We start from the raw sequence: 25,879 nt of genomic DNA, 5'->3' as shown, positions 1-25,879 counted from the left end.
TGTTGAGGACGTTGGAACCCTCGAAGGCCTGGCTCAGCCGTCGGGGTGTGGCTGTATCGTTGGGGTAAGTTTTGCCCTTCTTCTTGGAAGTTATATGCCATGCTTTCATTTCCTGGAGTAGAAATATTATTTATTGAATCTCTTTAGACATGTCTTAAAGCCAGTCAATTGTGCACTGGGGTCGACTCAAATCGTCACGCACTAGCTGCTCCCTGCAATCGACAATTCCCGGTAAAAACATATCTCTCATGACTATACTATGTGGATGAACCTTTGATGCTAATATTTGACAGTGTTTGGAAAATGGTCACACATGCAAATTTTTCACTGATGTCGATTCTGCGGTTTGTGACCATTAGCTAAAGACCTGGTGCTCAATCGAATGGAATTCAGTGTTAGTGCCTACCAAATAGTTAGGAATGTAAACAGAGTCTAACATATTAGCTCGCTCTACGCCATTTCAACTCGTAGAACATTATTTGCTTCCCATGTCTGCCCTAAGGCTTGAAGTAAGCGGATCGGTAATTCGTAGAATGCATCATAGTCACTGGTCTTTGAGGGAGGTAGTTTTCGTTCTACTTCTCAGTCAAGAGACAGAGATAAGCTGAGCATGCGCTACCAATCCCGATTGCTGTACATAGTTGTTATCGCTACCATTCAACCAATAAGAAGTACTTTAAAGTAGTACAAAATATCTCACGCAGGCACGGGACGCCGCAGATTGTCCGTGCGTTGCAGTGACAGCTGACTCATCCACATGCTGTTTCATATTTTTTCTGGTTTTTTGAGTTACTTGAGGAAGATCTTTCTTTTTTTTTCTCAAAAGGTCATTCGTGGTATAGATGGTGTCTCAATGAATATTCTCAAGTTGCGCCCATCGATACTCTACTATACTTGACCTTTATCCGTCATTGTTTGTATTTGCACCCCCCGAGGTTCCCCCGGCCCACTGAGGAGTCACCTGAAAATCGATTGTGTCATAGCTCAGTCGCAATTTTTTTCTCCTCAGCTCCGCCCACATTTAAAGCACCACGCAAAATCCTCTCTGGTGCCGTACATCGCACATTATGGCTTTGTCGCAAATACTCAGCCGGATGGCTGCAGAAGACACGATCTCTCTCACGCCCCGAGAGGCTGCCTCCGGACTGCTGGGCTCGGTCTCGATGACCTGCTGGATCTTCCTACTGGTATGACACAGTCCTACACTCAAGATCGCTCTATCCCCTCCTCTCCGTCGAGCAGCGTCATAATGGGACGCATAAGACTCGCAAAAAACGCAGACGCCCAAGAAAATAGCTAACCACACCCGAAACCAGGTCCCGCAACTCATCGAGAACTACCGCAACGGCAATGCCGAAGCTATCTCCTTCCTCTTTATCCTCGTCTGGTTTGTCGGCGACATTGCCAACCTCTTCGGCGGGCTTCTAGCAGGTCTAGTCCCCGTCATTGTCGCCATTGCCGTGTATTTCTGCATTGCGGATGGTGTCCTCATTGCCCAATGTTTGTACTACAAGGCGCGTAACTCGCGCCCCGAGTCCCACCAGCGCCGACGCTCATCTGTCGAGACCCCCGACCCTACCACCCCGCTCCTGGGTCGCCGGTTCAGCGACACCATCCCGCCGACACAGTCGCGACGACGGTCGTCGGGTTCACTGCGTGGTTACCAAAATGCCGCTGGTCGGCGCGAAAGTCAGACTGAAGACCCGCTCGCGAAGATTGTTGAGGAGAACGAGTATGGACGCAAGGCGTGGGTTAAGAACCTCGCTGGTGTTCTGGTGATCTTTCTGGTTGGTATGGCGGGGTGGACAATGGCTTGGCAGACTGGCATGTGGGCGCCGGCGCCGCTGGAGAGTCATAATGACAATGGAGAAGCTGCTGGTGGGCAAGTGTTAGGCTATTTCAGCGCGATCTGCTACTTGGGGTGAGTGTTTTTCTTCCTTTTTTTTCCCCTGCTATGTGGACCTAGACTAACCCATTCGACAGTGCGAGATTGCCTCAGATCTATAAGAATTATAGCGACAAGTCCTGCGAAGGACTGTCTCTTCTGTTCTTCATTCTTTCCCTCTTGGGTAATCTTACCTACGGTGCCGGTATCTTGTGCCACTCCACCGAACGGGAGTACGTTATCACTAATCTTCCGTGGCTGATTGGATCTCTGGGCACGATGGCGGAAGATGTCATTATCTTCATCCAGTTCCGCATCTACGCTGTTCAGAATGATCGCCCTTCCGCGGTGGCATAATTGATTACTGTTTGGATGTTGCTCTCGCTTGCAAGAAGTTTGCTTTTCCTTTTGTATATACGACTGATATGTTGCTTCAAAACTTTGTTGCGTTTCACTGACTTTTTGCATGGGGTGGTTGGACTTTGTAATGGCAAAAGGCGAGCATGGTGTTTGATTTTGGAAAGCTCAATTTATAGAAGAGCGGAATTCTCAATGAACAATTGAACTTATTTCAATATGTGGATACCTTCTGCCCTAGTTATATGACTTGAGCATGGGGAGAGCAATGTACAAGTTCATGATAGCTCCACTCCTATTTAGGGAAACGCTTGTGGCTATTCGAGCAGCGGGTCTTCATGGTGAAGTCTAGGAGTGGGTATTGTAATAATAGACTCGGAGGTATCCATTTGCCGGCCCCCATACTAGAGTATACCATGTACTATACTTGAATGCTAGCCAGTGGTACTCGTAAACTTGGAAGATCATCTCGTGTAGCGTCATGACGTTTCAAGGCGAATAACTATAAACTACGTGACCCCATGTCTAAGAATTTCTACCAAGTACTACCTCAAGAGCAGGTAGATCATTGGAGAGGTTCGTTGGTTCAATCGTACGTGGCGAGAACCATCCTACATCCACTACCGGGTTGTCGCGTACAAGGGCAATATCGAATCAGGAAAAGGTGTGCCAAACGTCATTCTTCAATTCCCCTAAAATCCTGGAGGCAACAATAGTTTCGGAGTCACAGCGGTATCCGATCCAGTCCACCTCTGGCACAAATCGATTCAGAGGTACACCGAGCACCCAGTCTCCATTGAATATCCTGGCCGTTTGAATCTTTTGCTATTTTCTTTTTTTGAGTACCCGTGATCTAGGTCTTCATTGAAGGGGTCGTGGAGTATCGAGTACAAGAGATGTTCATTGAGGTAGCCGACATGCGGCAGCGGGATAAGAGGTTGGAAAAAGAGCAAAAAGGAAAGGTCTTCATATTCTTCAGGTTGGCGTAAACGCTTAGTCGAACAGACCGAATCCCATGTCATCATCGGACTCCTCCTTCTCTGTAGTGGGGGTCAGTATTTGGCTTCGAGACGTAGAATCGGATCACAAAAACTTACCCTCAACCTTCTCCTCGGCAGCAGCCTCGGCGGGGGCAGCGGCACCACCAGCAGCGGCGGCGGCACCACCGGCAGCGGGGCCACCGGAGCCGACGTTGGTCAGGAGCTCCTTGATGTCCTTGCCCTCAAGAGCCTATGGGTTGAAATTTGTAAGTCACTTTTGTCTCGAGATTATGTCGGGTTTCGTATGAAATCGGGATTCACGGGAATGCGATTGGGGGTGCGATGGTTCGGTGCAGGCGAAGTGGCGGGTGTCAGATATTTACCTTGGCGAAGATGGAGGCCCAGATGGGCTCGATCTCAGGAACCTTGGCGGCACCAATGAGGGTCTGGAGCTTGTCGGCCTGTATGAAGATAATGGAATTAGCTGGATGTCGATTTCATGATTTGCATAATTTCGTGTCGTCCAGGGTTGAAAAAGTGCGCTGCAATTTGTGTTGCTCCCTCGCGATCCAAAGTTCTCGACAGGCAAAATCACAAATGCGCGTCCTGTTTCAATCCTCGGCGATGTCGAATCCAGAGTGAGAACGTACGGTGACCTCAATGCCCTCATCGGCCAGGATGAGAGCGGCGTAGGAGCAGGCGAGCTCAGCGTTAGACATGTCGACGGGTGGGTGTTGACGTGGGTTGAAGACTGAAGATGGGAGGAGGAAGCACGAGAAGTGTATCGAAAGCCTATCCGCGGCCGTGTGTGGGACAAGCCCTCGCTTAGGGCTATGGACGAATCGGGTCTAGCGTGTAGCCCATCCCGTGACTCTTTCACTAGTCCCAATGCGGTGCTGCTGACTAACCGGCGGAGTAGTCAGCCCGTATCGGCTGCGCGATAACCATCAACCCAATCGATCTGGATCCTAGGGAACTGACATCACTTCCCATTTCATTTGGAACCATATCGTGTGGGGTTTGAGAAAGTGCGCCTATCTTCTGTGCTCTGATTACTATCTCCCTCTAACTGTCTACGAATCCTCCCCTCCCATCTCTTTTCTCCTCAACCTGCTCTGCGCACCCGGTCATGGATTCCCCCCGCAGTCCCGGTCCCGCTGGATCCGCGGGAGCAGTCCATCCTCGAACGCCTCCTCCGAACTCGCGATGCTCTCCTCCTCCTGAAACAAGACAAGTCTTCCTACATTAAATCCCGCGATGTCCTTCCGCTTTATGAGGAAGTGACCCAAGAAGTGGAAAAGCTCAATGCTTCCCGCAAAGAGCAAGACCGCCGCTTGACACATAATCGACGTGAGTACCGGGTGAGCGGTGGGATGATCACGCTGGATGAATCGCTAACTTTTGATCGCTGGAAGTTGATTATGTTCTGGACGACTGTTTCCAGTTGATTTCGTTGCTCTTTTTGACAGTCGGTAGGAATAATGAGGCACCAGCAGTGTGAGTAGATCGCCCAATCCGTCGCAACCGTTCATTTCAGCTAATTCTCTACCCTAGCTACTCGCTGGCAACCACTATCCAGGTAAAGCGAGCTCCAAAAGTATCCCGACCTTGTTTCATCGCGCTAACAATACGCATTAGCGTCTACTCGACCATCTTGAAGAGGCTGGATTCTATAGCTCCAAGGATTTGAACTCGATTACCAAGACCCTCGACTCCACGCGCGAGACTCTGGAACGCGGCCAGAACACATACTCCCCAGCGCTATTGGAACTTCTTAAAAGCCGACTGGAACAATGCCAGATCTCTCTGAGTAGACTTCAGAAGGGACTTGCAGCTCTAGACCCCGCTCTTGTCCAGACACACGAGACTTTGGTCTCTATTCTTCGATCCACATCTGCGGTCAACACCCGCTCAAAGGTATGCGCCGGCCAAAATGAACCCATTCCAATGCCACAATGCTAATGTTGGATTCTTTGGCTTCAGTTCTCATCCACCGAAGTTAACAATCTGCGTGAGCAATTGAAGAAGATCGAAGCGACTCAAAAAGACGGTAAATTCGTTGATGCTGATGGCAACCCGCTCGCCGGTCAAGATGATGTCAAATCTTTGATTGAGCGATGCTGGCGGTGGACCGAGATTGTTCTCGAACGACATGGCAAGATTCAAGAGGGATTCCAGGAGCAATACGACCGTCTACTTGAAATTCGTAACCAGCTAGACAGGCTCTCCGTCACACAAGCGTGGTCTTTGCGCGAGACTGATCTCTTCGGATATCAGCGCAAGCTTGATCGCATTGACGAGGCGCGTGTTAATGGCAACTTCGTCGATGGCGAGGGCCAAGTTGCCGATCTCCATGCTCAAAGGGTATGTTCGTCCAGATTTGAGATACGTGAATTTTGCTAATCTTCGCTTCTCCATTTTAGACACTCCTATATTTGATTCGACGCAGCTATGCATACATTTACGCACTGTTGATTTCATCCGAGCCCGTATCGGAGGCCTTGTTGCCAGTCTATAACCAGTTGCAGACCCTTCGGCGGTGCTTGGTCGAGGTTAAGGAGTCTGGAGGCGTGGCAAATTCGAGAGAGTTGTACCCCTACAGCATGAAGGTATGGCAGATTCCACCAGTCTCATAGTATTGCCTCAGTCACTGACCTACATCCCATAGCTCAATTCCATCGATAATATGCGAGTTGACGGAAAGTTCTATGTTGGTCCCGATATCCCTGAAGGCCAAGGTAGTGTGAACGCTTTGCTTGCCGAATGTTACGATCTGGTCTGGGAGCTACGAGCAGCAGTGGCAGAAGAGGATGCACAAGCTTAGGCGGACTTTTAAGTAGAAATATTTTCTTTTTTCTTATTGATATTTTTACTCTATTTGGAGATTATGGATGGGCTTGCCACTGATGAAATACGTTTGGCTCGCTCTATGAGTTGTATGATTTGGGATCTACCTAATGATGTTTTGAGTTTATTTTTGGCTTTTGCCATGAGAGGCGTTTGATTTGGATGGAAAGGCCCCTTTTGTGATGGTATTTGACATCGAATGCTATCATCATTCAGCTACTTCACCATTGAGCCTGCAGTGTCACTGCCAAAGACCTAGATATTTCGTCGCATGGTTTGTTTAGATAGGGTAGTTTCCCCCTGCAATTTGTAACCCTACTTCATTCTGGGTAGGTCTGCTACTACTGCTATCCCCATAAAATGTACTAGTTGGTAGGCCTCAAAATGAAGGCAGCCTGTCCCTTAGTCTCCGTAATGGTGTCTCAGTACGAATATGAGAAACGAGCTCAACCTTTAATTCGCGATTACACTGCGGTGGATGTGTACTGAAGTTGATGGCGTGGGCAATAAGTGCTGGTTTCATGTATACATAGGGCTAAAGATTGTGCCGGTTGTGAAGAGCATAACAAGACATGAGCTAGGCTGTGAGTGATTGCGATCGGCGATAGGACCGGATGTCCGACGGCTCATCTCCTGAGAAAGAAGCTAATAGATAAAGGCTTGTTGTTTGCATTGGCCAATTATTGGGGAACTTAGTCATGATAGGATCCTACCTTCCGAATTCATCCTAGTGGCATGCAGGAAGCTATATAGCCTTGAGGCACCATTTCAACAAAGCGGGGTTGTCTTTCCCTTTGAACACCCCGATTCATGTTCAAAATGGGGGTTTACTCCAAGATTGCAGCATTCGCTGCCCTGGTGCACTACTCAACAGCACAATTCGTGCCTGCACCGACCGACTTGATCACAAAGAAGGGTCATGCAAGTGTCAATGTGCGATATAAGGAGGTGCCCGCTGGAATCTGCGAGCAGGACCCCAATGTTAAAAGCTATTCTGGCTATGCCGATGTTGGTGAGAATGAGCATATCTTCTGGTGGTTTTTCGAGGCTAGAAATGGAGATCCGACAGAGGTACATTCAATCCCTTTCAGGCCTTTAGTTTATATATGCTAACAAGTCCCAGGCACCGCTTACCGTCTGGATCAACGGAGGACCGGGATCATCTTCAATGATCGGGTTGTTCCAGGAGCTGGGGCCGTGTGGAGTTGACATCAATGGCACAGCTTACAACAACCCCTATTCATGGAGCAATGTGACAAACATGGTGAGTTTTGCGAAAGGAGACTCTTCGTTTGATTAGAATTAACCATTCCCAGCTCTTTGTTGATCAACCCGCGACGGTTGGATTATCATATACCATCCCCATACCTGGATATCAGGATGAGGACGGTAATATCATACAGCTACCCGACAAAGAATGTCCCGAGTATGCTGAGAAATACGGAACATGCGGAACATACTCGAAGCCAGACATTGGCTTAGTCCCCAACTCAACACAAGGAGCCGCCCCGAATATGTGGAAGACATTGCAAGGATTCATGGGAGCATTCCCCCAATACTCCAGGAACGGATTCAGCTTTACTACTGAGAGCTATGGTGGTCATTACGGCCCAGTATTCAACGGTATGGGCAATTGATCTACCAAGCCGAAAGGTGACACTAACAACCCGGCAGATTACTTTGTGAAGCAAAATAAGAAGAAAATTCCCGGTGCGATCCATATTGATCTCGAGAACGTTCTCATCGGAAACGGCTGGTTTGACCCCTTGATTCAATACCAGGCGTACTATAATTTCTCCGTCTACCCCGGAAATACCTATGATTTTGACCCATACAATGCCTCCGTCAAGGCAGAATGGTATAACAACCTTTACGGAGAAGGAAATTGTGTCGACCGGACTCGCGAATGCTACGCAACTGGTCGAAATGACATCTGCTCTACTGCTGACAGTTTCTGCGCCTCCAAAGTCGAGAATATGTTTGATATCTACTCAGGGCGGGATGAGTACGACATGCGCGAGCTAACCCCTGACCCTTTCCCATATTCGTTCTATGTGGACTACCTCAACAGCCCGAAGGTGCAAGCCGCCATCGGAGCGTACCAGAATTTCTCGGAATCGTCTCAAACCGTCGGCAATAGCTTTGCAAGCACAGGCGATGACGACCGCGAGTCTGGCACCATTCAGCATGTGCGAAGCTTGCTCGAAGCTGGGGTGCAGGTCGTTATGTATTTTGGAGATGCGTGAGTTTTACATACAGCGAGATATTTGACTCGATCGAGCTAATTCGAGCTTTTAGGGATTTCAACTGCAACTGGTTGGGCGGGCAAGTTGTTGCCCACGAAATCAATGCTCCGGGGTATAAAAAGGCAGGGTTTGTCAACATCACCACCTCTGATGGGGTTGTCCATGGGCAGGTTCGACAGAGTGGGCTGTATAGTTTCGTCCGAATTTACGAGTCTGGCCACGAGGTGCCTTTCTACCAACCGCTGGCTTCCTTGGAGATGTTTGAGAGGGCGATTTTGAGAAAGGACCTTGCCACCGGTGAAAAGCACATCACTGGAAGTTACAAAACCAAGGGAACACCAACCAGTAACTTCCGGGAGGGCAATAGCACCGTCGTTCTCAAGGTTCTTCCTAGCGATGCCACTTACAACACAACTCTGAACGGACCTGATCTTTCTCCCTCGGACTCGGCTAAGTTTCACTGGCAAGGAAAGCGAGGACAATCTAAGAGGAATTCGGGCAAGTACAATAAGCCTAAAAGGTCTGTGCTAGGGATGCATTAATGTGCGACCTGTATAGTGTTAGAGTTCACATATTGACTCCTTATCTCGGCTACAACTCGTATTTAATTTGTAGAAATACAACCAATTTCGGTAGAATTATGACTGTACTACGCAAGTGCATTTTCAAGGAAGCATTCAAAAACCATTGGATTTTACTAGTCTTTTGATATCATGATATTCCCTCCAACATCTGCCCGATCTAAGAATAGTTATGCAGTATATTAAACTTTGAAGATCTTCATGGGATCTCCTCAAATGCCCGAACGATGAAAGACCGCCCATCCACAGTCACCTTTTCACCAGGTACCCTCCAAGAACCCTTGGCTTCTCCCTCGAATCCAGACTTCATCGAGGGGACAGCATCGGCAGCAGGCCCCACCAGATACTTCTCCTCCCATCCCGCTCCAGTCCACTCTTCCCTTCTAGCAGTGACATCGGACCCGGTTCTCTTGAGAGACAACCCTCCATCTGAGCCCTTTTGCCGAGAATGGGTTTGAATCTGGTGGAATCCCAGGTATGTTCCCCAAATGCGGCCGAAGAACAATTTGTTCACAGTCAACTCCCCTTCCTGCTCACTGTTGGTAAGATGCTCATCATCCGATTCAAGGATCCACGAGATGCCCGTCTTTGGCCCATCGGGACCTTCCTTGAATGGCAGATTCCGCCAAACCTCCTCGAAGGCCGTCATAGGTGCCCCAGGAAGGTCGGGATGAGGCATCTCACCTTGCTCGAGATCGTCGCCATTAGGAAGAGGGCTAAATCTGGCAACGTCGACCATTCCAATCTCATTCAGAGAGTCCAGTTCGCGTGTAAACGAGATTTTGACTGCAACACTCGGTCAGTATCATCCGCCAACTCAGACTTCGAGGAATTGAATCATTCTCGTTCCAGCGAATAATTACATACGGGGTGTTTCATTCGGGTTCTCGACAATGTTTGTACCGGCCATGGCCCAGTCAATTCCTCCCGTCTTCTTATCCATCCGCAGGTCAAGATAGTACTCTCCCACAGAAAGAACAATTGTGTCGGTCGTCTCCTCCGCAGGTTCCGGGACCCATCGGAGCGAAATGCGGGTTGTGAAGGCACAAGTTGAGCCTAGTTCAGCAGCGGTAGCCATGATTCAATTGATGTGGAGGACCTTGGACCTTGGGGAAGAAGAAGATTACTTTAAATTTAAGAGGCGGGGGAAGCTAATATTTAATCTCCTAGCCCTAGGTAAGATTCATAATGCGGATGTGGAGTAAAACCGTGCCATGTGGGCGCTGGGATTAAAATCGGCGATGGCGACGAATCGGGAAGCTGCAAGAGATCGGACCGAGACCCGACTTTGTTATCGCGATCGCCCCATACGAGTATGGGAAAGTTCCACACATCGGGCTTGTTTATGGAAGTGTTAGACCTGGTGCTGCTAATAAAATAGTTGGGGAATGTATGAGCAGAACATATGGTGAGAGACCTTCCTATCCATGGATGGTACTATGTGTTTTGAAATGAAGGCGTTTCAAACTCGCATGTCGAGATTTATCATTGGATGTATTGCTGGACAAGATCAGGTACTTTGGGAAATCTAGAACTATATCCCTAAGGTTTGATCGACAAATTTTGTTTATCATTAGTAGCTCTGTGTTGCAAAGGGCTTTTCTGTCTGTCTTTTCGAGGAGATTGTAAACCGGAAGGAATTTGCTTCCAATTCCTCGACTTTTAAGTCTCCGTATCTCAAAATTGTGTGTTAGCTGCCTCGGCGAGTATGTCGCAGGGGATAAGCTGCTTCTTCAAATAGAAAACAATGTCTGGATATATTGTAGAATACTTTGAACCTCGATCCATGCAATAAGAATCCCCTGGCCTACGAAAAGGATCGCATCAAAAGATCACAGTGATATCAGGTGTATCCTTTTCATCTTCTTTCTGATTGCATAAAGAAATGAAGCATTTTGGTGTATACAAACGCACTGGCACTCTACAGTCCAGGTTAAAATTTCACCCCTTTAAATATACCGGCAAACAGGCTACCTGGGGTCAAGACACATTCCCTTGGCAACTTCTGTTCTTATACTACAACATCACCTTACTACTCTCTTCAACTCACCACCAACAATCCAAACAACCATGTCCAGCAATAAGGACTCCAGCAGCCAGGCATCTGTCGGTCGCCAATACTCGAGGATTCTTAACAGTACGTCAACCACGAATATGCCCCGCGATGACAATGAGTCTAGTCTTACTGATCTCTCTGATGAAGAACTGAAGAAGTCACACCCTCGCAAGTCTCTGGCTGATAGCATCATGGAGGTTGCCCTGAACAAGGACAATGCGGACATTTCCAGCAATCAAGCCTCTAGCAACCGGGCTATTCATCATTTCGATCGCCAATCCTCGAAGATCCGTAACGGTACGCCAACCACAGATATGTCCTGTGATGATACTAAGTCTATTCTTACTGATCTATCTGATAAAGAAGCAAAGAAGCCACACCACCGCAAATCTCTGAATGATAGCATCACAAATAATGGCCGGAAAAAGTACGATATGGACATAACCAGCAATCAAGCCTCTAGCACTCGGGCTTTGGCCAACTCTTTTGATGGCCAATACTGGAAGGTCTATAACGGTACGCCAACCACGGATATTCCCTGCGGTTCTCACTGATATCTCTAATGTCTCTGAGAAAGTAGTCAAGGCGTCACGCGATCGCAAATCTCTGGCTAATAGCATCACGGTTGATACCTCGAACAAGGACAATGTGGACATGCCCAAAATACTCAAAAAGGAAACCGGCCAGAATCCTCAAGTTTCGATACCCGTCAAATCCAAGTCTACTCCTCATTCACCTCACACGGGCAGTCCAGATGTTCCAACTTTGACCACTTTAGATCCCGGTAGTGGTATCGAATGGATCTCGTCACGCAAGAGGAAGAGGACATCAGATCCCGAAGTCGATGAACAACATTCCATCTGAAAACTCTGGTTGGAGGCTGAAGATCCCAAATCCCTGCTCAGGGATAACCAGCCTACAGAAGCGCTTTTTGGGAAATACATAGAGTTGTCAAGATTTGCCCAGGAGATGCGTTCTAGGCTGGCTCAAAATCCACGCTTAGCGAACAGCGACATGCTCAAAGGGGCTGTCGCCTGGCTTAAAGAGTTCGATTGGTTTTCAGAGACTTGCTGCAGGGCATGCGAGAAACGACAACATTAACCTTGCAACGACAACTGCTGGGACTTATTTTCTGAGTTCTTCTCAATGAACTACTGGCTTCCTCTGCAAGTCGACAATGGCATTATGCAGAGCGTTGTTGCAAGTCCCTTTCCCTTCCTTTTGCTTCGTTACTTTCAGATCTCAAGCAAATAAAATAAAGATTTCTTTTTGTTCCATTCCGAAAGGCTATTTGAATCAAATACATGGCCATATAGTGTGAGAACATAAAATTAGATGACCTTCAATTTCATAGTTTTAGCACCACCGCGTTAGGGCTGTCTGTCTTCGGTGTCTTCAGTGGCTACTAGTAGCTACTAGTACTTCAATGCCAGCCATATGGAAGGTAGCCCTGCGCCTAATTATACAGATGATTTTGTCGAATAGTTAAGATTTGTCTCTCAATAATCAAGTAGTCACAAAACGATATTTTGCCACTGGAACTATACTATTCGTTGCACCCTTTTTGGAAAACCCGGTATCGGCGCGATGACAGACCAATCAGAGGCCACGCAAATAACGAGACCGCCGACCGCAAAAAAAACAGCCGTCGGCACTTCCCTGACTCCATTCCCCAGTTTCCACCCTCCACACTCGAGAGAATGGTGAGCCAGTTATTATGGCACAGGGCCGCGGCCTCTCGCGGGGTGAGTTGGCCTCCTCTCGTCTGAAATTGACCTCCAATTGACCCTACTGACTCACATTTCCAGCTCGCCGCACGCCTGTCCCCGCAACATCTCGCCCGAGGCTTGGCCACCGAGGCCTCCTCTTCACGCATGCCGCCCTACCCTAAGATTGTTCGCAACCTTGAACAAGTTCGCAAGGTCCTGGGCTCGGAACGCTCCCTCACTCTCGCCGAGAAGATCCTCTACTCCCACTTGGCCAACCCTGAGGAGTCCCTGCTCACCGGCACCAACAATGGCCGTGATATCCGGGGCCAGGCTAACCTGAAGCTGAAGCCCGATCGTGTGGCCATGCAGGATGCCTCTGCTCAGATGGCTCTTCTTCAGTTTATGTCCTGCGGCCTTCCCTCTACTGCCGTTCCCGCCAGTATTCACTGTGACCACATGATTGTTGGAGAGCGTGGTGCCGATACCGATCTGCCGGCTTCGATCAAGGGCAATGCCGAGGTTTTCGACTTCCTGGAGAGTGCGGCTAAGCGTTATGGAATCGAATTCTGGCCCCCGGGTGCTGGTATTATTCATCAGAGTGTTCTGGAGAACTATGCCGCCCCTGGTCTGATGATGCTCGGAACCGACAGCCACACCCCCAATGGTGGTGGTCTGGGTGCTATCGCTATCGGTGTCGGTGGTGCCGATGCCGTCGATGCGCTGGTTGATGCCCCTTGGGAGCTGAAGGCCCCCAAGATCCTTGGTGTGCGTCTGGAGGGCCAGCTTAGCGGCTGGGCTTCGCCTAAGGATATCATCTTGTCCCTGGCTGGCAAGCTGACTGTCCGTGGTGGCACTGGCTTCATCATTGAGTACTTTGGTCCCGGTGTTGAAACCCTTAGCTGCACTGGTATGGCCACCTGCTGTAACATGGGTGCTGAGGTTGGCGCTACGACCTCGCTCTTCCCCTTCTCGCCTAACCACGTCCCCTACCTTGAGGCCACTCACCGTGGTCACGTTGCTAAGGCCGTGGCAGAGATCGCTGGCTCTGGTCCTAAGAACCTGCTGCGAGCTGACACTGAGGCCCAGTACGACCAGGTTATCACTATCAACCTGTCTGAGCTAGAACCTCACATTAACGGCCCTTTCACCCCCGATTTCTCCGTTCCTCTGTCTAAGTTTGCCGATACTGTGCGCGAGAAGCAGTGGCCTGAGACATTCGGTGCCGGTCTTATCGGTAGCTGCACCAACTCCTCCTACGAAGACATGACCCGTGCGGAGCACCTGGTTAAGCAGGCGGAGGCTGCTGGCCTCAAGCCCAAGGCCGACTTCTTCATCACCCCCGGTAGTGAGCAGATCCGCGCCACTCTTGAGCGCGACCAGACTCTGTCCACCTTCTCCGAGGCTGGTGGTGTCGTTCTTGCTAACGCCTGCGGTCCCTGTATTGGTCAGTGGACCCGTACCGATGAGACGCCCAAGGGTGAGGACAACGCCATTTTCACTTCTTACAACCGTAACTTCCCCGGTCGTAACGATGGCAACCGCCGTACCATGAACTTCCTGGCTTCGCCTGAGCTCGTCACCGCGCTCGCCTACTCTGGCAGCACTACTTTCAACCCCATGACCGATTCCCTGCCCACCCCCAGTGGTGAGAACTTCAAGTTCCAGCCTCCTCAGGGCTCGCACCTCCCCAGTGCTGGTTTCGAGGCCGGTAACCCCGACTTCCAGCCTACCGCTGCCATTCCCGATGCCAGCGTTTCCGTCGCCGTCTCCCCTACCTCGGATCGTCTGGCTCTCCTCGAGCCCTTCGCTCCTTTCCCCAAGGGTGACCTGAGCGGCCTGCAGGTCCTGTACAAGGTCAAGGGCCAGTGCACCACTGACACTATCTCTGCCGCCGGTCCTTGGCTCAAGTACAAGGGTCACCTGCCCAACATCTCCGCCAACACTCTGATCGGTGCCGTCAATGCTGCGACTGGCGAAACCAACGTCGCTTATGATGAGAACGGAGCTCAGTTCGGTATCCCCGAGCTTGCTGAGCAATGGAAGGCCAAGGGTCTCGAGTGGCTCGTTGTCGCCGAGGATAACTACGGCGAGGGCTCTGCCCGTGAGCACGCTGCCCTGCAGCCTCGCTACCTGGGTGGCCGCGTCATTGTGACCAAGAGCTTTGCTCGTATCCACGAGACCAACCTCAAGAAGCAGGGTGTTGTCCCCCTGACCTTTGCCAACCGCGAGGACTACGACCGCATTGAGGCCTGTGACAGCGTCGACACTGTCGGTCTCTACGACACCCTTCAGGCCGGTGGCCAGGGTGAGGTCCAGCTCCGCGTGACCAAGCGCAAGACTGGCGAGACCTTCATGGTTCCCGTCAACCACACCCTGAGCAAGGACCAGTCCAGGTTTATCCTTGCTGGTAGTGCGCTGAACCTGCTGGCCGCCAAGGCTAATGCCACCAAATAAATGGTGTAAGGAAGCGTATATATTTGTGACAATATGTATCTAACAACCCAAAGTTCGGTTTTCAATCACTTGGAGAAAGGGAAGGAGAAAAAAGTCGATTTTCTGCGGGGAGTTGTGAGTCCAGGTTTTGTTGGAGTACCGCTGCTAATTATATTAGCATGCTGTTGCAGACAATTTGTATCTGGAGAGGCTAGATTTTTCCATATTTTTTTTCTCTCGTTTTTTTGCGATCTAGATGATATCCAATGTGATCTGTATTCTAATTTTAACGGTTGCTTGAGTAAAAAGTAGAAAACTAATAAGTAGCATTGACTAGCATTCTCGTTCTCCTTTGGACAACTTCATGACTGGCCCAGCCCAAATGTGACCTTGGGGCCAGTCGGCTTAACCCCGCATAGTGGAGAAGCCTCCAAATTGATGTCGGAACCTTCTGGTTGTCCAATTGGGGTTGCCGATGTATAGAAGCGTGGGGCGCCCGCCCTTCAAATGACATCTCTGCCCAGGTGCCGGATATATGAGAGCGGTGCGCTCTTCAGATGGGATAACAACTCGACATTCTCTCACCCCACAAAACACCATGGGTTCCACAAACGATATTAAAAAGCCCTGGATCGAGACTCCACTAATTGAGTCGTCGACTCTATCCAAGCTTGCGGGATGGTAAGAAGCTTCTCACTATCAATGAAAGAAACCTCCCAAAATATTCGTCTATCCCAGTACTAACCGGCAAATCTGGCTACTTCAGTCGAATCTTCCTCAAACTGGACCTCCTCCAACCATCCGGCTCCTTCAAATCCCGGTATGTCTCAAATTTTATTCCAATTCCTCGCAATATCGCCCATCCCCACCCCGGTGTTATTACCCCTCCATCTTCGCCACCGGGGCAAAAAATCGAACAACTTGAATACCAACCTATTGCGATATAATTTTAGTCTTGAAAAGAAAAGATGAAAAGAACGAAAGCTAACATCAGGCCAGCGGCGTCGGTAACTTCATCCACGCAAATCTAAAATCGCACTCCCAAACCCACCCACCCCATTTCTACATCTCATCCGGTGGCAATGCGGGCCTCGCCGCGGTGCGCGCAGCCCAAGACCTAAACTGCAAATGTACCGTCGTCGTACCGCACAGCACGAAGCCGTTCATGATCAACAAGCTGCATCAGGCCGGTGCAACAGAGGTTATCCAGCATGGCGCCAGCTGGTTCGAAGCAGACACTCATCTACGAGAACAATTCATCGACGCCGAGAATAATGCTGATGGGGTTAATGTTTACGTACCCCCATTTGACCACCCGCTTGTTTGGGAGGGGGCGAGTAGTATGATTGATGAGATTGCGAGACAATTGCCCGCTCGGAAGGGTGAGGGTGGAGCGAATGCATTTGCCGCGGACGCGGTTATTTGCAGTGTTGGTGGGGGTGGTCTTTTTAATGGGTTGGTTGGTGGGTTGGAGAGGTGTTTAAAGGATTCGGATTCGGGGGCTAAGGCTAATAAGAATGTGCGCGTGTTGGCTGTTGAAACGCAGGGTGCTCATGCGCTTGCTCACTCGCTGAGTGAGGGGAAGTTATCTTCGCTCGATGCGATTACCTCGCAAGCTACTTCTCTCGGCGCGTTGCAGGTTTCGTCCAGGACGTTTGAGCTGGCGAGTAACCCGCCTCCTGGTGTTCAGGTCACGAGTGTTGTTCGCTCGGACGCGGAGGCTGCGCGTGGCGTCGTACTGCTTGCTGATGAGACGCGTTTGGAGGTTGAGCTGGCTTGTGGTGTTAGTGTTGAGGTTGCTGTTGGCAAGGAGTTGAAGAAGGCAATTCCCGATCTCAAGCCGGAAACTCGGGTCGTTGTTGTTGTTTGTGGAGGTAGCAATGTCTCTGCGGAGATTATTGCTGGATATAGAGAGCAGTTGGCGGCAGGCTGGGAGTAGGTCGGGTAGTATACTAGTAGTGAGTTTGGAAGGCTTCATTCCAGATTATGATAGTAAGAGGTCAACAAAAGCTGCTCAGGTCGGCAAGGGGTCATGGTGAATAATTTATGAGGATCATAAGGCTTAAATCTACTAGATTAAATCATACAACTGGGCAGGTGCATGAGTTGAATGTAATTAAGATCCCTGGAGTCCATCAACCTCGGATGAGCTCCGATGGTCAAAGGTACTACTAGGTATCTAGTACCTACTACCTACTAGTAGCACACTGGGGGGGTATGTTCAACTTGAAGTTGGCTTACATAGAGTCCTTCCACGGCTTGTAAGTCCAGGAGGGCTCCTGCCGACCGGCAAGTGGTTTTGATTCATGGATTTGGAAGTTTCCAAGGTAGACATCACTTTTGCCAAGAATATAATAGCTGGGGTCTCAGTTTATATATCTGCACTACTACAACCTGGGAAGCGACCCAATTACTAGTACACTAAAAAAACCCCCCCCCAAAGCCACAAATGCAAAAGCTCCATTCATAATATCATAACACGAATAAAAAAGAAGATCAGATCTAGCTCAAAGTCGTATGCTCGGAAAAGGAAAACCCGCCAGCGCTGAAAAGACGTCCCACGAAACCACCAGGGCCTCTAGAATCGACAGGACAGCAACAAAAAGCCGACGGCGAAAAGGAAAAGGGAGGGACACCAGTAATAAAGATTCTTGGGACAAACGATCTATTCGCTGTCGCTAGCGCTGCCAAGATCCGAGTCCTCGCCCTGGTTTTGCATACCCTCAGCCATGATGTACTCCGCCTTTTGGAGGACCTGCTTGATCTCGTCGTTGTTGAAGACTAGCTCGACCGGCTTCTGATTGAACTTATTCCGTACCCGGGGGTCGCAGCCAGCTTCGCACATCATCTTCACCATCTCGGTGCCTAGTTCCCTGTCCTTGTCGTTGGCGTATCGCACGGCGATGTGGAGCGGTGTGTCATCGTCCATTCGCGTCTTCGGGTCGCATTCAAAATACTGAATATCGAAGAGGGAGTCCATAACGTCGTCTGTCGTGAGAATCTGTTAGCCGCGGGGTTTGGGTTTGGGAGGGGGGACAGGCTCGGGGTAGCTTTTGTGCTTGGGAAGAAGAGGTCTACATACAGCTTCCGTAGATGGCACAAATGTGCAATGCGTGGTTGCCCAGTGGATCTGTCACGCTGTTGAAGAACTGTGCCACTTCCTCATTTGATTTCTCCTCCATCGAAGCCAGGACTTGTTCCAGTAGGTGTGGTTGGTCGCGGCGGCAGGCTTCCACGACCAGCTCGCGGGGTGAGGCACCCTAGGACTGAAAGTTAGCGGATATGCAAAGAGCAAAAAGTAAAATTCATAACGTACTTCTTCGTCGGCCATTGTTGAGTACAAGTCGCAATTCGCAGGTTGTTTGGGAGAAGGCAGCGGTTCCAGTCGCGCGGCAATAGGGACACGGAGCTAGTCGGTGTGAAACGTGGGAAAACACGAGACGAAACAAGGGATGTAGAGTAAAATGGTAAGGGGCTTGTTCCCAGAAGTTCAGTGAAAGGCGTATTTACAAGCAGAGAATTTCAGATGATCGGTCAGGATCTCAGTAGCGTGGCAGCGTAGATGTTTGTTCCCCAGGGACATCCCACGATCATGTGACTTTCCGAAAACCCCGCCGTCTAAATTTAGCCGCGCGGTTAGTTTGCCGGCGCAGTTGGAGATTTGGTCGTCCTGCAAGTCGACAGCGTTTGAGCCAGCAGGCGAGGGTTACACTTCTCTTTGCTTCAGCTACGGTTACCGGTCTATACAAGACTTGATTTCCCTGGGATATTGAAACTACGCGCTAGCTGAAATGCCGCTCGTTTGTTGGTGATCCCCGATCGAGAATCGCACGAGCAGAAAGCTAACGAATCTCATCTTCAGTCTGTCCCAACTGCAGCAATGCGCTGACAGTTTCCCGAGCGGAGTCCTCGACTCAACATCCGATGGGTATCAACCGATTCGAGTGCCGCACCTGCCCCTACGAGCAACCCATCGTGCGACAGACCATCTTCGAGACGACCGAGATGAAGCAGAAGGAGGTGGAGGATGTATTCGGCGGCAAGGAGGAGTTCGCCAATGCCGATAGTGTGGGCAGTATGTTGCGAAAGATTCCCCCATTCCTAGTCTATATTGCAGACCGGCCTTTGGGTTGGGTCTCAGGCTGGATCCTAGTTGGGACTGGAAACTAATCACAATATCTTCTCTTTCCCAGCACAATGCCCTGCCGAGAACTGCAACGGAGACCGTGCATACTTCTTCCAGCTGCAGATCCGCAGTGCAGATGAGCCGATGACTACATTCTTAAAGGTAAGTGCCCGCATCTCCCCCTTACGCACACGCGGGCGCCGCATTATCTGACAGCTGTACGCAGTGCTGCGACTGTGGTGCACGGTGGAGAGAGAACTGATCTGATCAACGGGATGAGATCACGAGGTGGGGGGAGGGGGGGTCATTTTGAAGAGAGAATTGTTTCCCATTCAGGCGTCAACACAAAATGGCGCATCATATAATTTTGCTCTTTACTTAGTTGGGCGTTTTGGTACGAACGCATACACATGGCTACAGCGGCGGCTGTAGATGAGATACCCGAAATTGATCGACCATACGTCAATGATAGGCCGGAGCATTCGCGATCGGCGAATTGTAGGCTAAAAACGAAAAGAGAAAAAAAAGTTTTTGGGGGTTGGTTGTAACCATGGGTCTTGCCAGCCTCCATACTTTTACTACCCGTACATAGTACTACAAAGTAGTAATATGACTCAGGTTACTGGGCTCTACTAGTACAATTGTACTAGTAATTCATGAGACTTCCCAGCCATCAATATACGAGTATATATTTTTGATTCATTCATTCTATCTATTGACGTCTGTGGCAAAAATACCTCTGCATGACATGTGCAGCCTGGTGATGGTGGGTCTCGATTTGGCGGTGACTGCTCGATGCCCCGCGGGAGGGGCAGTCACTCTACTCCGGACATGTAAATTGGGCTGCATTTGGTGTTATCTGGAGGGGTAGCCAAGAGGGGGGGGGGGAACTCCCCCCTCTGTATAAAAAGTATTAAAAAAAGGAAATAGAAAATAGGGCAAAACAAAACAATACTACTGCGGCAATTCCACTAAAAGAAGGCCCGACAACTGCGTTGCTGCCCAGTGGTGGGTTGAAAGGACCACGATGAGGAAGAAAATTCACACAGAGTGGAGACTGGTGGCAGGGTAACCAAGGAACGAAATTGGGGTGTATAGGTACAAGAGAGAGCATAGTAGATAGTATGCAAATAGGTGTATCTCTACCACGCTAAACAGCCCACCGCAGAATTTTCTTGTTGTCCCGCTGGAAGGCCCCACTAGAGCTGGAATTGGCCAATCACACCCCCAGCAAACGAAAGGGCTAACCCAGCCCACTTCGCCTCTTTCTCTCGCTTGCCCCTCCATATAAGGATTTCCCCTCCTCGCCCCTCCCACAGATTTTTTTCTTTCCTCCCTGTCCGCATCAGTACGTATATCTTACCCCCCCCTTCACTTTTTTCTTCTCTTTCTTTCATCCATCTAACTCTCTTGCGCACAGTACCTCTACACACGCTGTAGAATCTGTGCAATTTTCAGGATCTTCCTAGTATCTTACAAAGAACTTCAAGAACCTAACCGCCACAATGGGTAAGGACGAGCGTACTCACGTCAACATTGTCGTTATCGGCCACGTCGATTCCGGCAAGTCCACCACCACCGGTCACTTGATCTACAAGTGCGGTGGTATCGACACTCGTACCATCGAGAAGTTCGAGAAGGAGGCTGCTGAGCTCGGAAAGGGTTCCTTCAAGGTTCGTTCAACCATCCATCCACATACCCAACCTATATGGAAGGGTTTGTCTTCTTTTTTTCTCTTCATCATGCTGACCCATTCAATAGTATGCCTGGGTTCTCGACAAGCTGAAGGCTGAGCGTGAGCGTGGTATCACCATCGATATCGCTCTGTGGAAGTTCCAGACCGCCAAGTTCGAGGTTACCGTCATTGATGCCCCCGGTCACCGTGACTTCATCAAGAACATGATCACTGGTACCTCCCAGGCCGATTGCGCCATTCTCATCATCGCCTCCGGCACTGGTGAGTTCGAGGCTGGTATCTCCAAGGACGGCCAGGTAAGCATCCCACTCACACTCACAATTAAAATAACTTCAATCTAACTAAGTTTCCAGACCCGCGAGCACGCCCTTCTGGCTTTCACCCTTGGTGTCCGTCAGCTCATTGTTGCCCTCAACAAGATGGACACTGCCAAGTGGGCCCAGGCCCGTTACGACGAGATCGTCAAGGAGACCTCCAACTTCATCAAGAAGGTTGGCTTCAACCCCAAGACCGTTCCCTTCGTCCCCATCTCCGGCTTCAACGGTGACAACATGCTTGAGCCTTCCCCCCAACTGCCCCTGGTACAAGGGTTGGGAGAAGGAGGGCAAGAACGGCAAGGTCACCGGTAAGACCCTGCTGGAGGCCATCGATGCCATCGAGCCCCCCTGTCCGTCCCTCCAACAAGCCCCTCCGTCTGCCCCTCCAGGATGTCTACAAGATCTCCGGTATTGGCACGGTTCCCGTCGGTCGTGTTGAGACCGGTAAGATCGTCCCTGGTATGGTTGTTACCTTCGCTCCCGCCAACGTGACCACTGAGGTCAAGTCCGTCGAGATGCACCACCAGCAGCTCAAGGAGGGTCTCCCCGGTGACAACGTCGGCTTCAACGTCAAGAACGTCTCCGTCAAGGAGGTTCGCCGTGGTAACGTCGCTTCCGACTCCAAGAACGTAAGTCACTTCTGAATACTCATCATCACCTTTGGCTCCTTTCTAACCCTATAACCAGGACCCCGCCATGGCTGCTGCCTCTTTCAATGCCCAGGTCATTGTTCTGAACCACCCCGGTCAGATCGGTGCCGGTTACGCTCCCGTTCTGGACTGCCACACCGCCCACATTGCCTGCAAGTTCTCTGAGCTTCTGGAGAAGATTGACCGCCGTACCGGAAAGTCCGTTGAGGACCAGCCCAAGTTCGTCAAGTCTGGTGATGCCGCCATTGTCAAGATGGTTCCCTCCAAGCCCATGTGTGTTGAGGCTTTCACTGACTACCCCCCTCTGGGTCGTTTCGCCGTCCGCGACATGTAAGTTTCTTTTCTTCTTGTGAAAATGCGATCATAACACTAACCTTTGTCATAGGCGTCAAACCGTCGCCGTCGGTGTCATCAAGTCCGTCGACAAGTCCGTTGGTGGTGCCGGTAAGGTCACCAAGGCTGCCCAGAAGGCTGGCAAGAAATAAGCGATTTCTTCACATGATGCAGAGATGCCGTGATGATTTTCTTACAAAAACGCTTATGGATCGAGCTAGACCTAGCTTAGTCTCTCTAAAATTCTATTAACAGATTTGAGACCGAATTTTTGTGCACATTGTAAACTTCAATCCCTGTAGGCTCAAACATAGTATACATTCAACCATAACCATAAGGCAGTATATTTCCCTTGCTCAAAGCACGGTGCGTAGACAAGCAATTTGATTCCGTGCAAGTGTACTACTAAATATCTCTGTTGTGGCCTCTTCGCCTAGCTCCCAGAGGTTCCACTTAAATCCGTTCCCGCCCAGGTAGAAATGTACCTCGCCAGGCGAGAGATGCAAGGCTCCAGCCAGTACTTCGCTTATCTATATGCTAGGGAAATCGCAATGTCGATTGAGTCATTGGCACATATCACTCTCTACAGGGCTGTTCCCGCGACGTGAAAGCCTTGGAGATAATAACCAAGGGCCAAGACTGCAAGACTTATATCATGCACCTGGGCATCTAATAAAACCACGTTTATGTTACGTCGCTACAGTATACCACCCTTATTTCGATGGTACATTTTAATGCCCATTACGGGACTCTGGGGCAGGTACATACGATAAGGAACCCCGAGGGGCTTGGTTTCAAGACAAAATTGGATAGATAGTATTTGCCGTTGAACGTGTGTTTTGTTACTCATAATGTGAAGGACTATACAGTTTTTCCGAAATCGGTGTCACCCCTCCCCCTACAATTCTTCTATTGTTCCCCGAAACCTAAATGCCAAGATACACTAGACTATGTACTTTCACAATAGCTATATCAGCCTTATTTGTTTTGGGGATGTAGCGTAAATTACTGGACTACATCGAGTAGCACAACCAGAGGCCAAGGCAGAGTGCTGTAGATATCACTGTGAATGAAAATAAACATGGCACTGATGCACGGCACACAGCCGAGCTCACATTTTAGGATGAATACTTCCTGGGCACATGCAGTTTATAACTACCTAGGTATATAACGCCTGCGGCTAAGCTGAAGGGCAACCATCACTAATCTACCAATACATATCCTATTATCTACGGTGTCTCCTTGGAGCTTATAGTACTTGGTTCCAAGGTTCCCTAGATACTTTCAGGATTTGGCCATCTTAGCTGTCAGTATCATGACGAGACCTTATTGAACGTCATATCAAACTACCATATATAGTATTGTACAGAAAGCAACTTGAAATCAAAGTATTACTTCAATTCCAAGCTGGAGGAGCCTCGCAGAAAGGCCCGTTCGTTTATGTCACAGCGGCGATATTATTATCGATGAAACGATCCGCCTCTCTCTTCAGCATCAAGATACAGCTCGCTACAAAGAAAGCCTCTACACCTTCAGCGTGGACATCCTTTTCGTCCTTCCACATACGCAGATCCATCACTAAGCGACCACCATTACCTCCGGAGTACCTAACAGAGCCGGGGGTGCGGAATTGGTCGTTTCGAATAAGATGAGCGATTCTGGCGCCACTCTTAGTTTCTGTGCCATCCGGTAATACAATGCGATCAATGCGCTCCAGAATGAGCAGCGAATCCGCATTAAAAGCTTTTCTTTCTTCCCGACTACCGTAGCGCCACTCGAATTTGCCAAACGACGAGTCGAAAACCTGGGCATGGCTAATAATCGACCGGCTTTTGACTTCGACTAGTTCTCCACATAGATTATCATCGTCTATAGCCCGCTTCACCGAAAAATCGGCATCGTGGGGTAGGATATGCATTCTGGGATGTCTGCCCGGGCCCCAACGATAGATAGTTGAAATAAGAGCATTCTGACGTGGATCAGATGGACGCACCAATGCGCACGAGTTGGAACCTCTCTTTAGGCGGACAGAGGTGTATTTTTCTTGTATAGGTGCTCCGGATTTCAGGCTGTAGACAGAAATATTCTCTAGCGTTTTGCGGCCGCTGAGTGCTTGGTTGGTATCGTATCCAATGGCTTCTACTTGAAGCTCGTTTGTGGAGGGAAAGCGGTCGGGGAAGGAGGATTGGCTGCTAGTGTAGTCCGATTCAATGGCCGAGTCCTTGTAGTCGGGGGGGAGACTGGAACTTCCAGTCCTCTATTGGCTGAGAATGACGGTTCAGTCTTGATAGTAGTGAACATGTAGATAGACCCATCGTGCTTGATTTGAATGGTTATGTCTCCCGAGATCGCGGAATAAAAGCTTGGTAAATAGCAAGTGTGACTTTAATAAAGTGCTAATCACGATAATAGCATATTTTATACTAAATAAGTGATCTACTGCGCCTTACAGCGATCCTGGTTACGGTGATGATAGGGTTCGCAGTGACGTCATAGGCGCAAAAGCGACCACTCACATTACAAGCTAGTTTAGCTTGGGGTGGTGCTGTGGACTCCAAGGCTTAGCCAGCCTTTCCTGAAGGGGAATCATCTGGCGCTCAATAGATCTGCGGCTGAATGCTGTGCCAGCATCTGGGCGTTAGAAGCTTCAATCTAAGGCCGGTTAACGGCCCTAAGCACCGCCACGCTGCGCATAGGTACAAACAAGGAGAGCACAGATGAATTATGTAGTACAATAATCGCGAGAGCAATAGACCGAGATCCCGGAGGACAGTACAGGGAGATTGCGCTATTTTCCTACTCCATTCCAGTACCTTTTTGTAGGCCAGGAGATTTGTTGGCTAGCAGGTAATTAGGGGTGAAAGTCTAGAGATATTTTGCTCCAGTCAGATGTTGGTGGAGAATGTGGAATATGACCCGGCGTTTCTGCGTACAGCCCTGGAGTGAATTACACATCTTTCTATACCTTAATCTATGGCCATATGAAGCCACATACAGTCTGGTCTGGTTACGCAAGGTTATAAGGTTCTAGGTTTCCAGTGAGCACTAGAATAGCCCACTCAGACCGCTACATTAGCGAAGATAACAAATAAAAGTTTGAGTCCACAAGATCCACCGCTTCTAGATCTGTGTGAACCTTACAGAGTATTGTTTGCATTACTCCAAGCTCCAACAATATCCTCGTATCTCCCATACACATATAAGCATACTGCATATAACTTAGGTTCTGTAAGAATATGTGTTCGTAAACTACCGGAAATTTGTTATTTCCATTACTTTCTCAATTAAGTTTAGCCTTACTTGGCATTTAGGGTTTGGGGAACAATGAAGAGTATAGGGGACGGGTCTAGATTACCTGGCTTAAGTCACAACGATTAGCTAGAAGATCCCGATGGCCTTTGGCTTTCAAAAGTGCAGCGAGACCGTCGTAATCCAGACCACAGGAACTCCGTATCTCTGGGACTTACTTTAGTTAATATAGCACATGTCTCTGGTAACTAATCGGTTTCAAAAAATACGTCAACATGGGCTTGGATCTTGGCAACAATGACGGTCTTCTACCTGTGGACATTGTGTATCAGGTTCTGGAGTACCTACTCAAGCAGCCTGAGCTCATAGGCCACCCAATCAGCGAGGAGTCTTAGATTGTAGAGATCTAAAAGT

The 25,879-nt window shown here is 49.4% G+C and overlaps 12 protein-coding genes across 12 annotated transcripts; 8 read left to right on the top strand and 4 right to left on the bottom strand.

Moving 5' to 3' along the window:
• Positions 1-1,094: 1,094 nt before the first annotated feature.
• N7481_011062 (PQ-loop repeat-containing protein) lies at positions 1,095-2,242 on the top strand (the record flags this gene model as incomplete). The annotated part of the gene is made up of 3 exons (XM_057270281.1): positions 1,095-1,187; positions 1,317-1,921; positions 1,984-2,242. The coding sequence occupies 3 exons, from the start codon at positions 1,095-1,097 to the stop codon at positions 2,240-2,242; spliced, it is 957 nt and encodes a 318-aa protein (XP_057117455.1).
• A 993-nt stretch (positions 2,243-3,235) lies between these two features.
• On the bottom strand, positions 3,236-3,941 carry rpp1 (ribosomal protein P1; the record flags this gene model as incomplete). The annotated part of the gene is made up of 4 exons (XM_057270280.1): positions 3,236-3,282; positions 3,340-3,472; positions 3,606-3,683; positions 3,873-3,941. 4 exons carry the CDS (start codon positions 3,939-3,941, stop codon positions 3,236-3,238), a joined length of 327 nt encoding a protein of 108 aa, XP_057117454.1.
• Positions 3,942-4,055: 114 nt separating this feature from the next.
• N7481_011060 (uncharacterized protein) lies at positions 4,056-6,046 on the top strand (the record flags this gene model as incomplete). The annotated part of the gene is made up of 8 exons (XM_057270279.1): positions 4,056-4,140; positions 4,369-4,572; positions 4,638-4,719; positions 4,777-4,801; positions 4,861-5,139; positions 5,206-5,586; positions 5,646-5,831; positions 5,891-6,046. The coding sequence occupies 8 exons, from the start codon at positions 4,056-4,058 to the stop codon at positions 6,044-6,046; spliced, it is 1,398 nt and encodes a 465-aa protein (XP_057117453.1).
• Positions 6,047-6,888: 842 nt separating this feature from the next.
• N7481_011059 (uncharacterized protein) lies at positions 6,889-8,833 on the top strand (the record flags this gene model as incomplete). Its single annotated transcript, XM_057270278.1, has 5 exons — positions 6,889-7,140; positions 7,193-7,333; positions 7,386-7,692; positions 7,744-8,311; positions 8,368-8,833. Coding segments are annotated over 5 exons (1,734 nt in total), but the record flags the coding sequence as incomplete, so codon positions are not given.
• Positions 8,834-9,095: 262 nt separating this feature from the next.
• Positions 9,096-9,974, bottom strand: N7481_011058 (uncharacterized protein; the record flags this gene model as incomplete). The annotated part of the gene is made up of 2 exons (XM_057270277.1): positions 9,096-9,682; positions 9,764-9,974. The coding sequence occupies 2 exons, from the start codon at positions 9,972-9,974 to the stop codon at positions 9,096-9,098; spliced, it is 798 nt and encodes a 265-aa protein (XP_057117451.1).
• Positions 9,975-10,966: 992 nt separating this feature from the next.
• N7481_011057 (uncharacterized protein) lies at positions 10,967-11,816 on the top strand (the record flags this gene model as incomplete). The annotated part of the gene is made up of 2 exons (XM_057270276.1): positions 10,967-11,468; positions 11,530-11,816. The coding sequence occupies 2 exons, from the start codon at positions 10,967-10,969 to the stop codon at positions 11,814-11,816; spliced, it is 789 nt and encodes a 262-aa protein (XP_057117450.1).
• An 836-nt stretch (positions 11,817-12,652) lies between these two features.
• N7481_011056 (aconitate hydratase ACO2) lies at positions 12,653-15,115 on the top strand (the record flags this gene model as incomplete). The annotated part of the gene is made up of 2 exons (XM_057270275.1): positions 12,653-12,697; positions 12,761-15,115. 2 exons carry the CDS (start codon positions 12,653-12,655, stop codon positions 15,113-15,115), a joined length of 2,400 nt encoding a protein of 799 aa, XP_057117449.1.
• A 577-nt stretch (positions 15,116-15,692) lies between these two features.
• On the top strand, positions 15,693-17,033 carry N7481_011055 (putative L-serine dehydratase; the record flags this gene model as incomplete). The annotated part of the gene is made up of 3 exons (XM_057270274.1): positions 15,693-15,775; positions 15,861-15,914; positions 16,094-17,033. 3 exons carry the CDS (start codon positions 15,693-15,695, stop codon positions 17,031-17,033), a joined length of 1,077 nt encoding a protein of 358 aa, XP_057117448.1.
• A 726-nt stretch (positions 17,034-17,759) lies between these two features.
• N7481_011054 (ankyrin repeat-containing protein ANK1) lies at positions 17,760-18,425 on the bottom strand (the record flags this gene model as incomplete). The annotated part of the gene is made up of 3 exons (XM_057270273.1): positions 17,760-18,082; positions 18,177-18,354; positions 18,411-18,425. The coding sequence occupies 3 exons, from the start codon at positions 18,423-18,425 to the stop codon at positions 17,760-17,762; spliced, it is 516 nt and encodes a 171-aa protein (XP_057117447.1).
• A 460-nt stretch (positions 18,426-18,885) lies between these two features.
• Positions 18,886-19,482, top strand: N7481_011053 (DNA-directed RNA polymerase III core subunit RPC11; the record flags this gene model as incomplete). The annotated part of the gene is made up of 4 exons (XM_057270272.1): positions 18,886-18,898; positions 18,957-19,169; positions 19,288-19,382; positions 19,447-19,482. 4 exons carry the CDS (start codon positions 18,886-18,888, stop codon positions 19,480-19,482), a joined length of 357 nt encoding a protein of 118 aa, XP_057117446.1.
• A 1,243-nt stretch (positions 19,483-20,725) lies between these two features.
• On the top strand, positions 20,726-22,368 carry N7481_011052 (elongation factor 1-alpha; the record flags this gene model as incomplete). Its single annotated transcript, XM_057270271.1, has 6 exons — positions 20,726-20,893; positions 20,982-21,212; positions 21,270-21,505; positions 21,559-21,862; positions 21,921-22,213; positions 22,269-22,368. The coding sequence occupies 6 exons, from the start codon at positions 20,726-20,728 to the stop codon at positions 22,366-22,368; spliced, it is 1,332 nt and encodes a 443-aa protein (XP_057117445.1).
• A 1,286-nt stretch (positions 22,369-23,654) lies between these two features.
• N7481_011051 (uncharacterized protein) lies at positions 23,655-24,134 on the bottom strand (the record flags this gene model as incomplete). Its single annotated transcript, XM_057270270.1, has 1 exon — positions 23,655-24,134. One exon carries the CDS (start codon positions 24,132-24,134, stop codon positions 23,655-23,657), a length of 480 nt encoding a protein of 159 aa, XP_057117444.1.
• Between the last annotated feature and the right edge of the window lie 1,745 nt (positions 24,135-25,879).

The sequence above is a fragment of the Penicillium waksmanii genome (genome assembly GCF_028829765.1).
Source record: "Penicillium waksmanii strain IBT 27052 chromosome Unknown utg000009l:1.0-4314994.0:1.0-4318279.0, whole genome shotgun sequence".
In the NCBI taxonomy this organism is placed as follows: Eukaryota; Fungi; Ascomycota; class Eurotiomycetes; order Eurotiales; family Aspergillaceae; genus Penicillium; species Penicillium waksmanii.
This window is presented reverse-complemented; position numbering and strand designations above follow the sequence as displayed.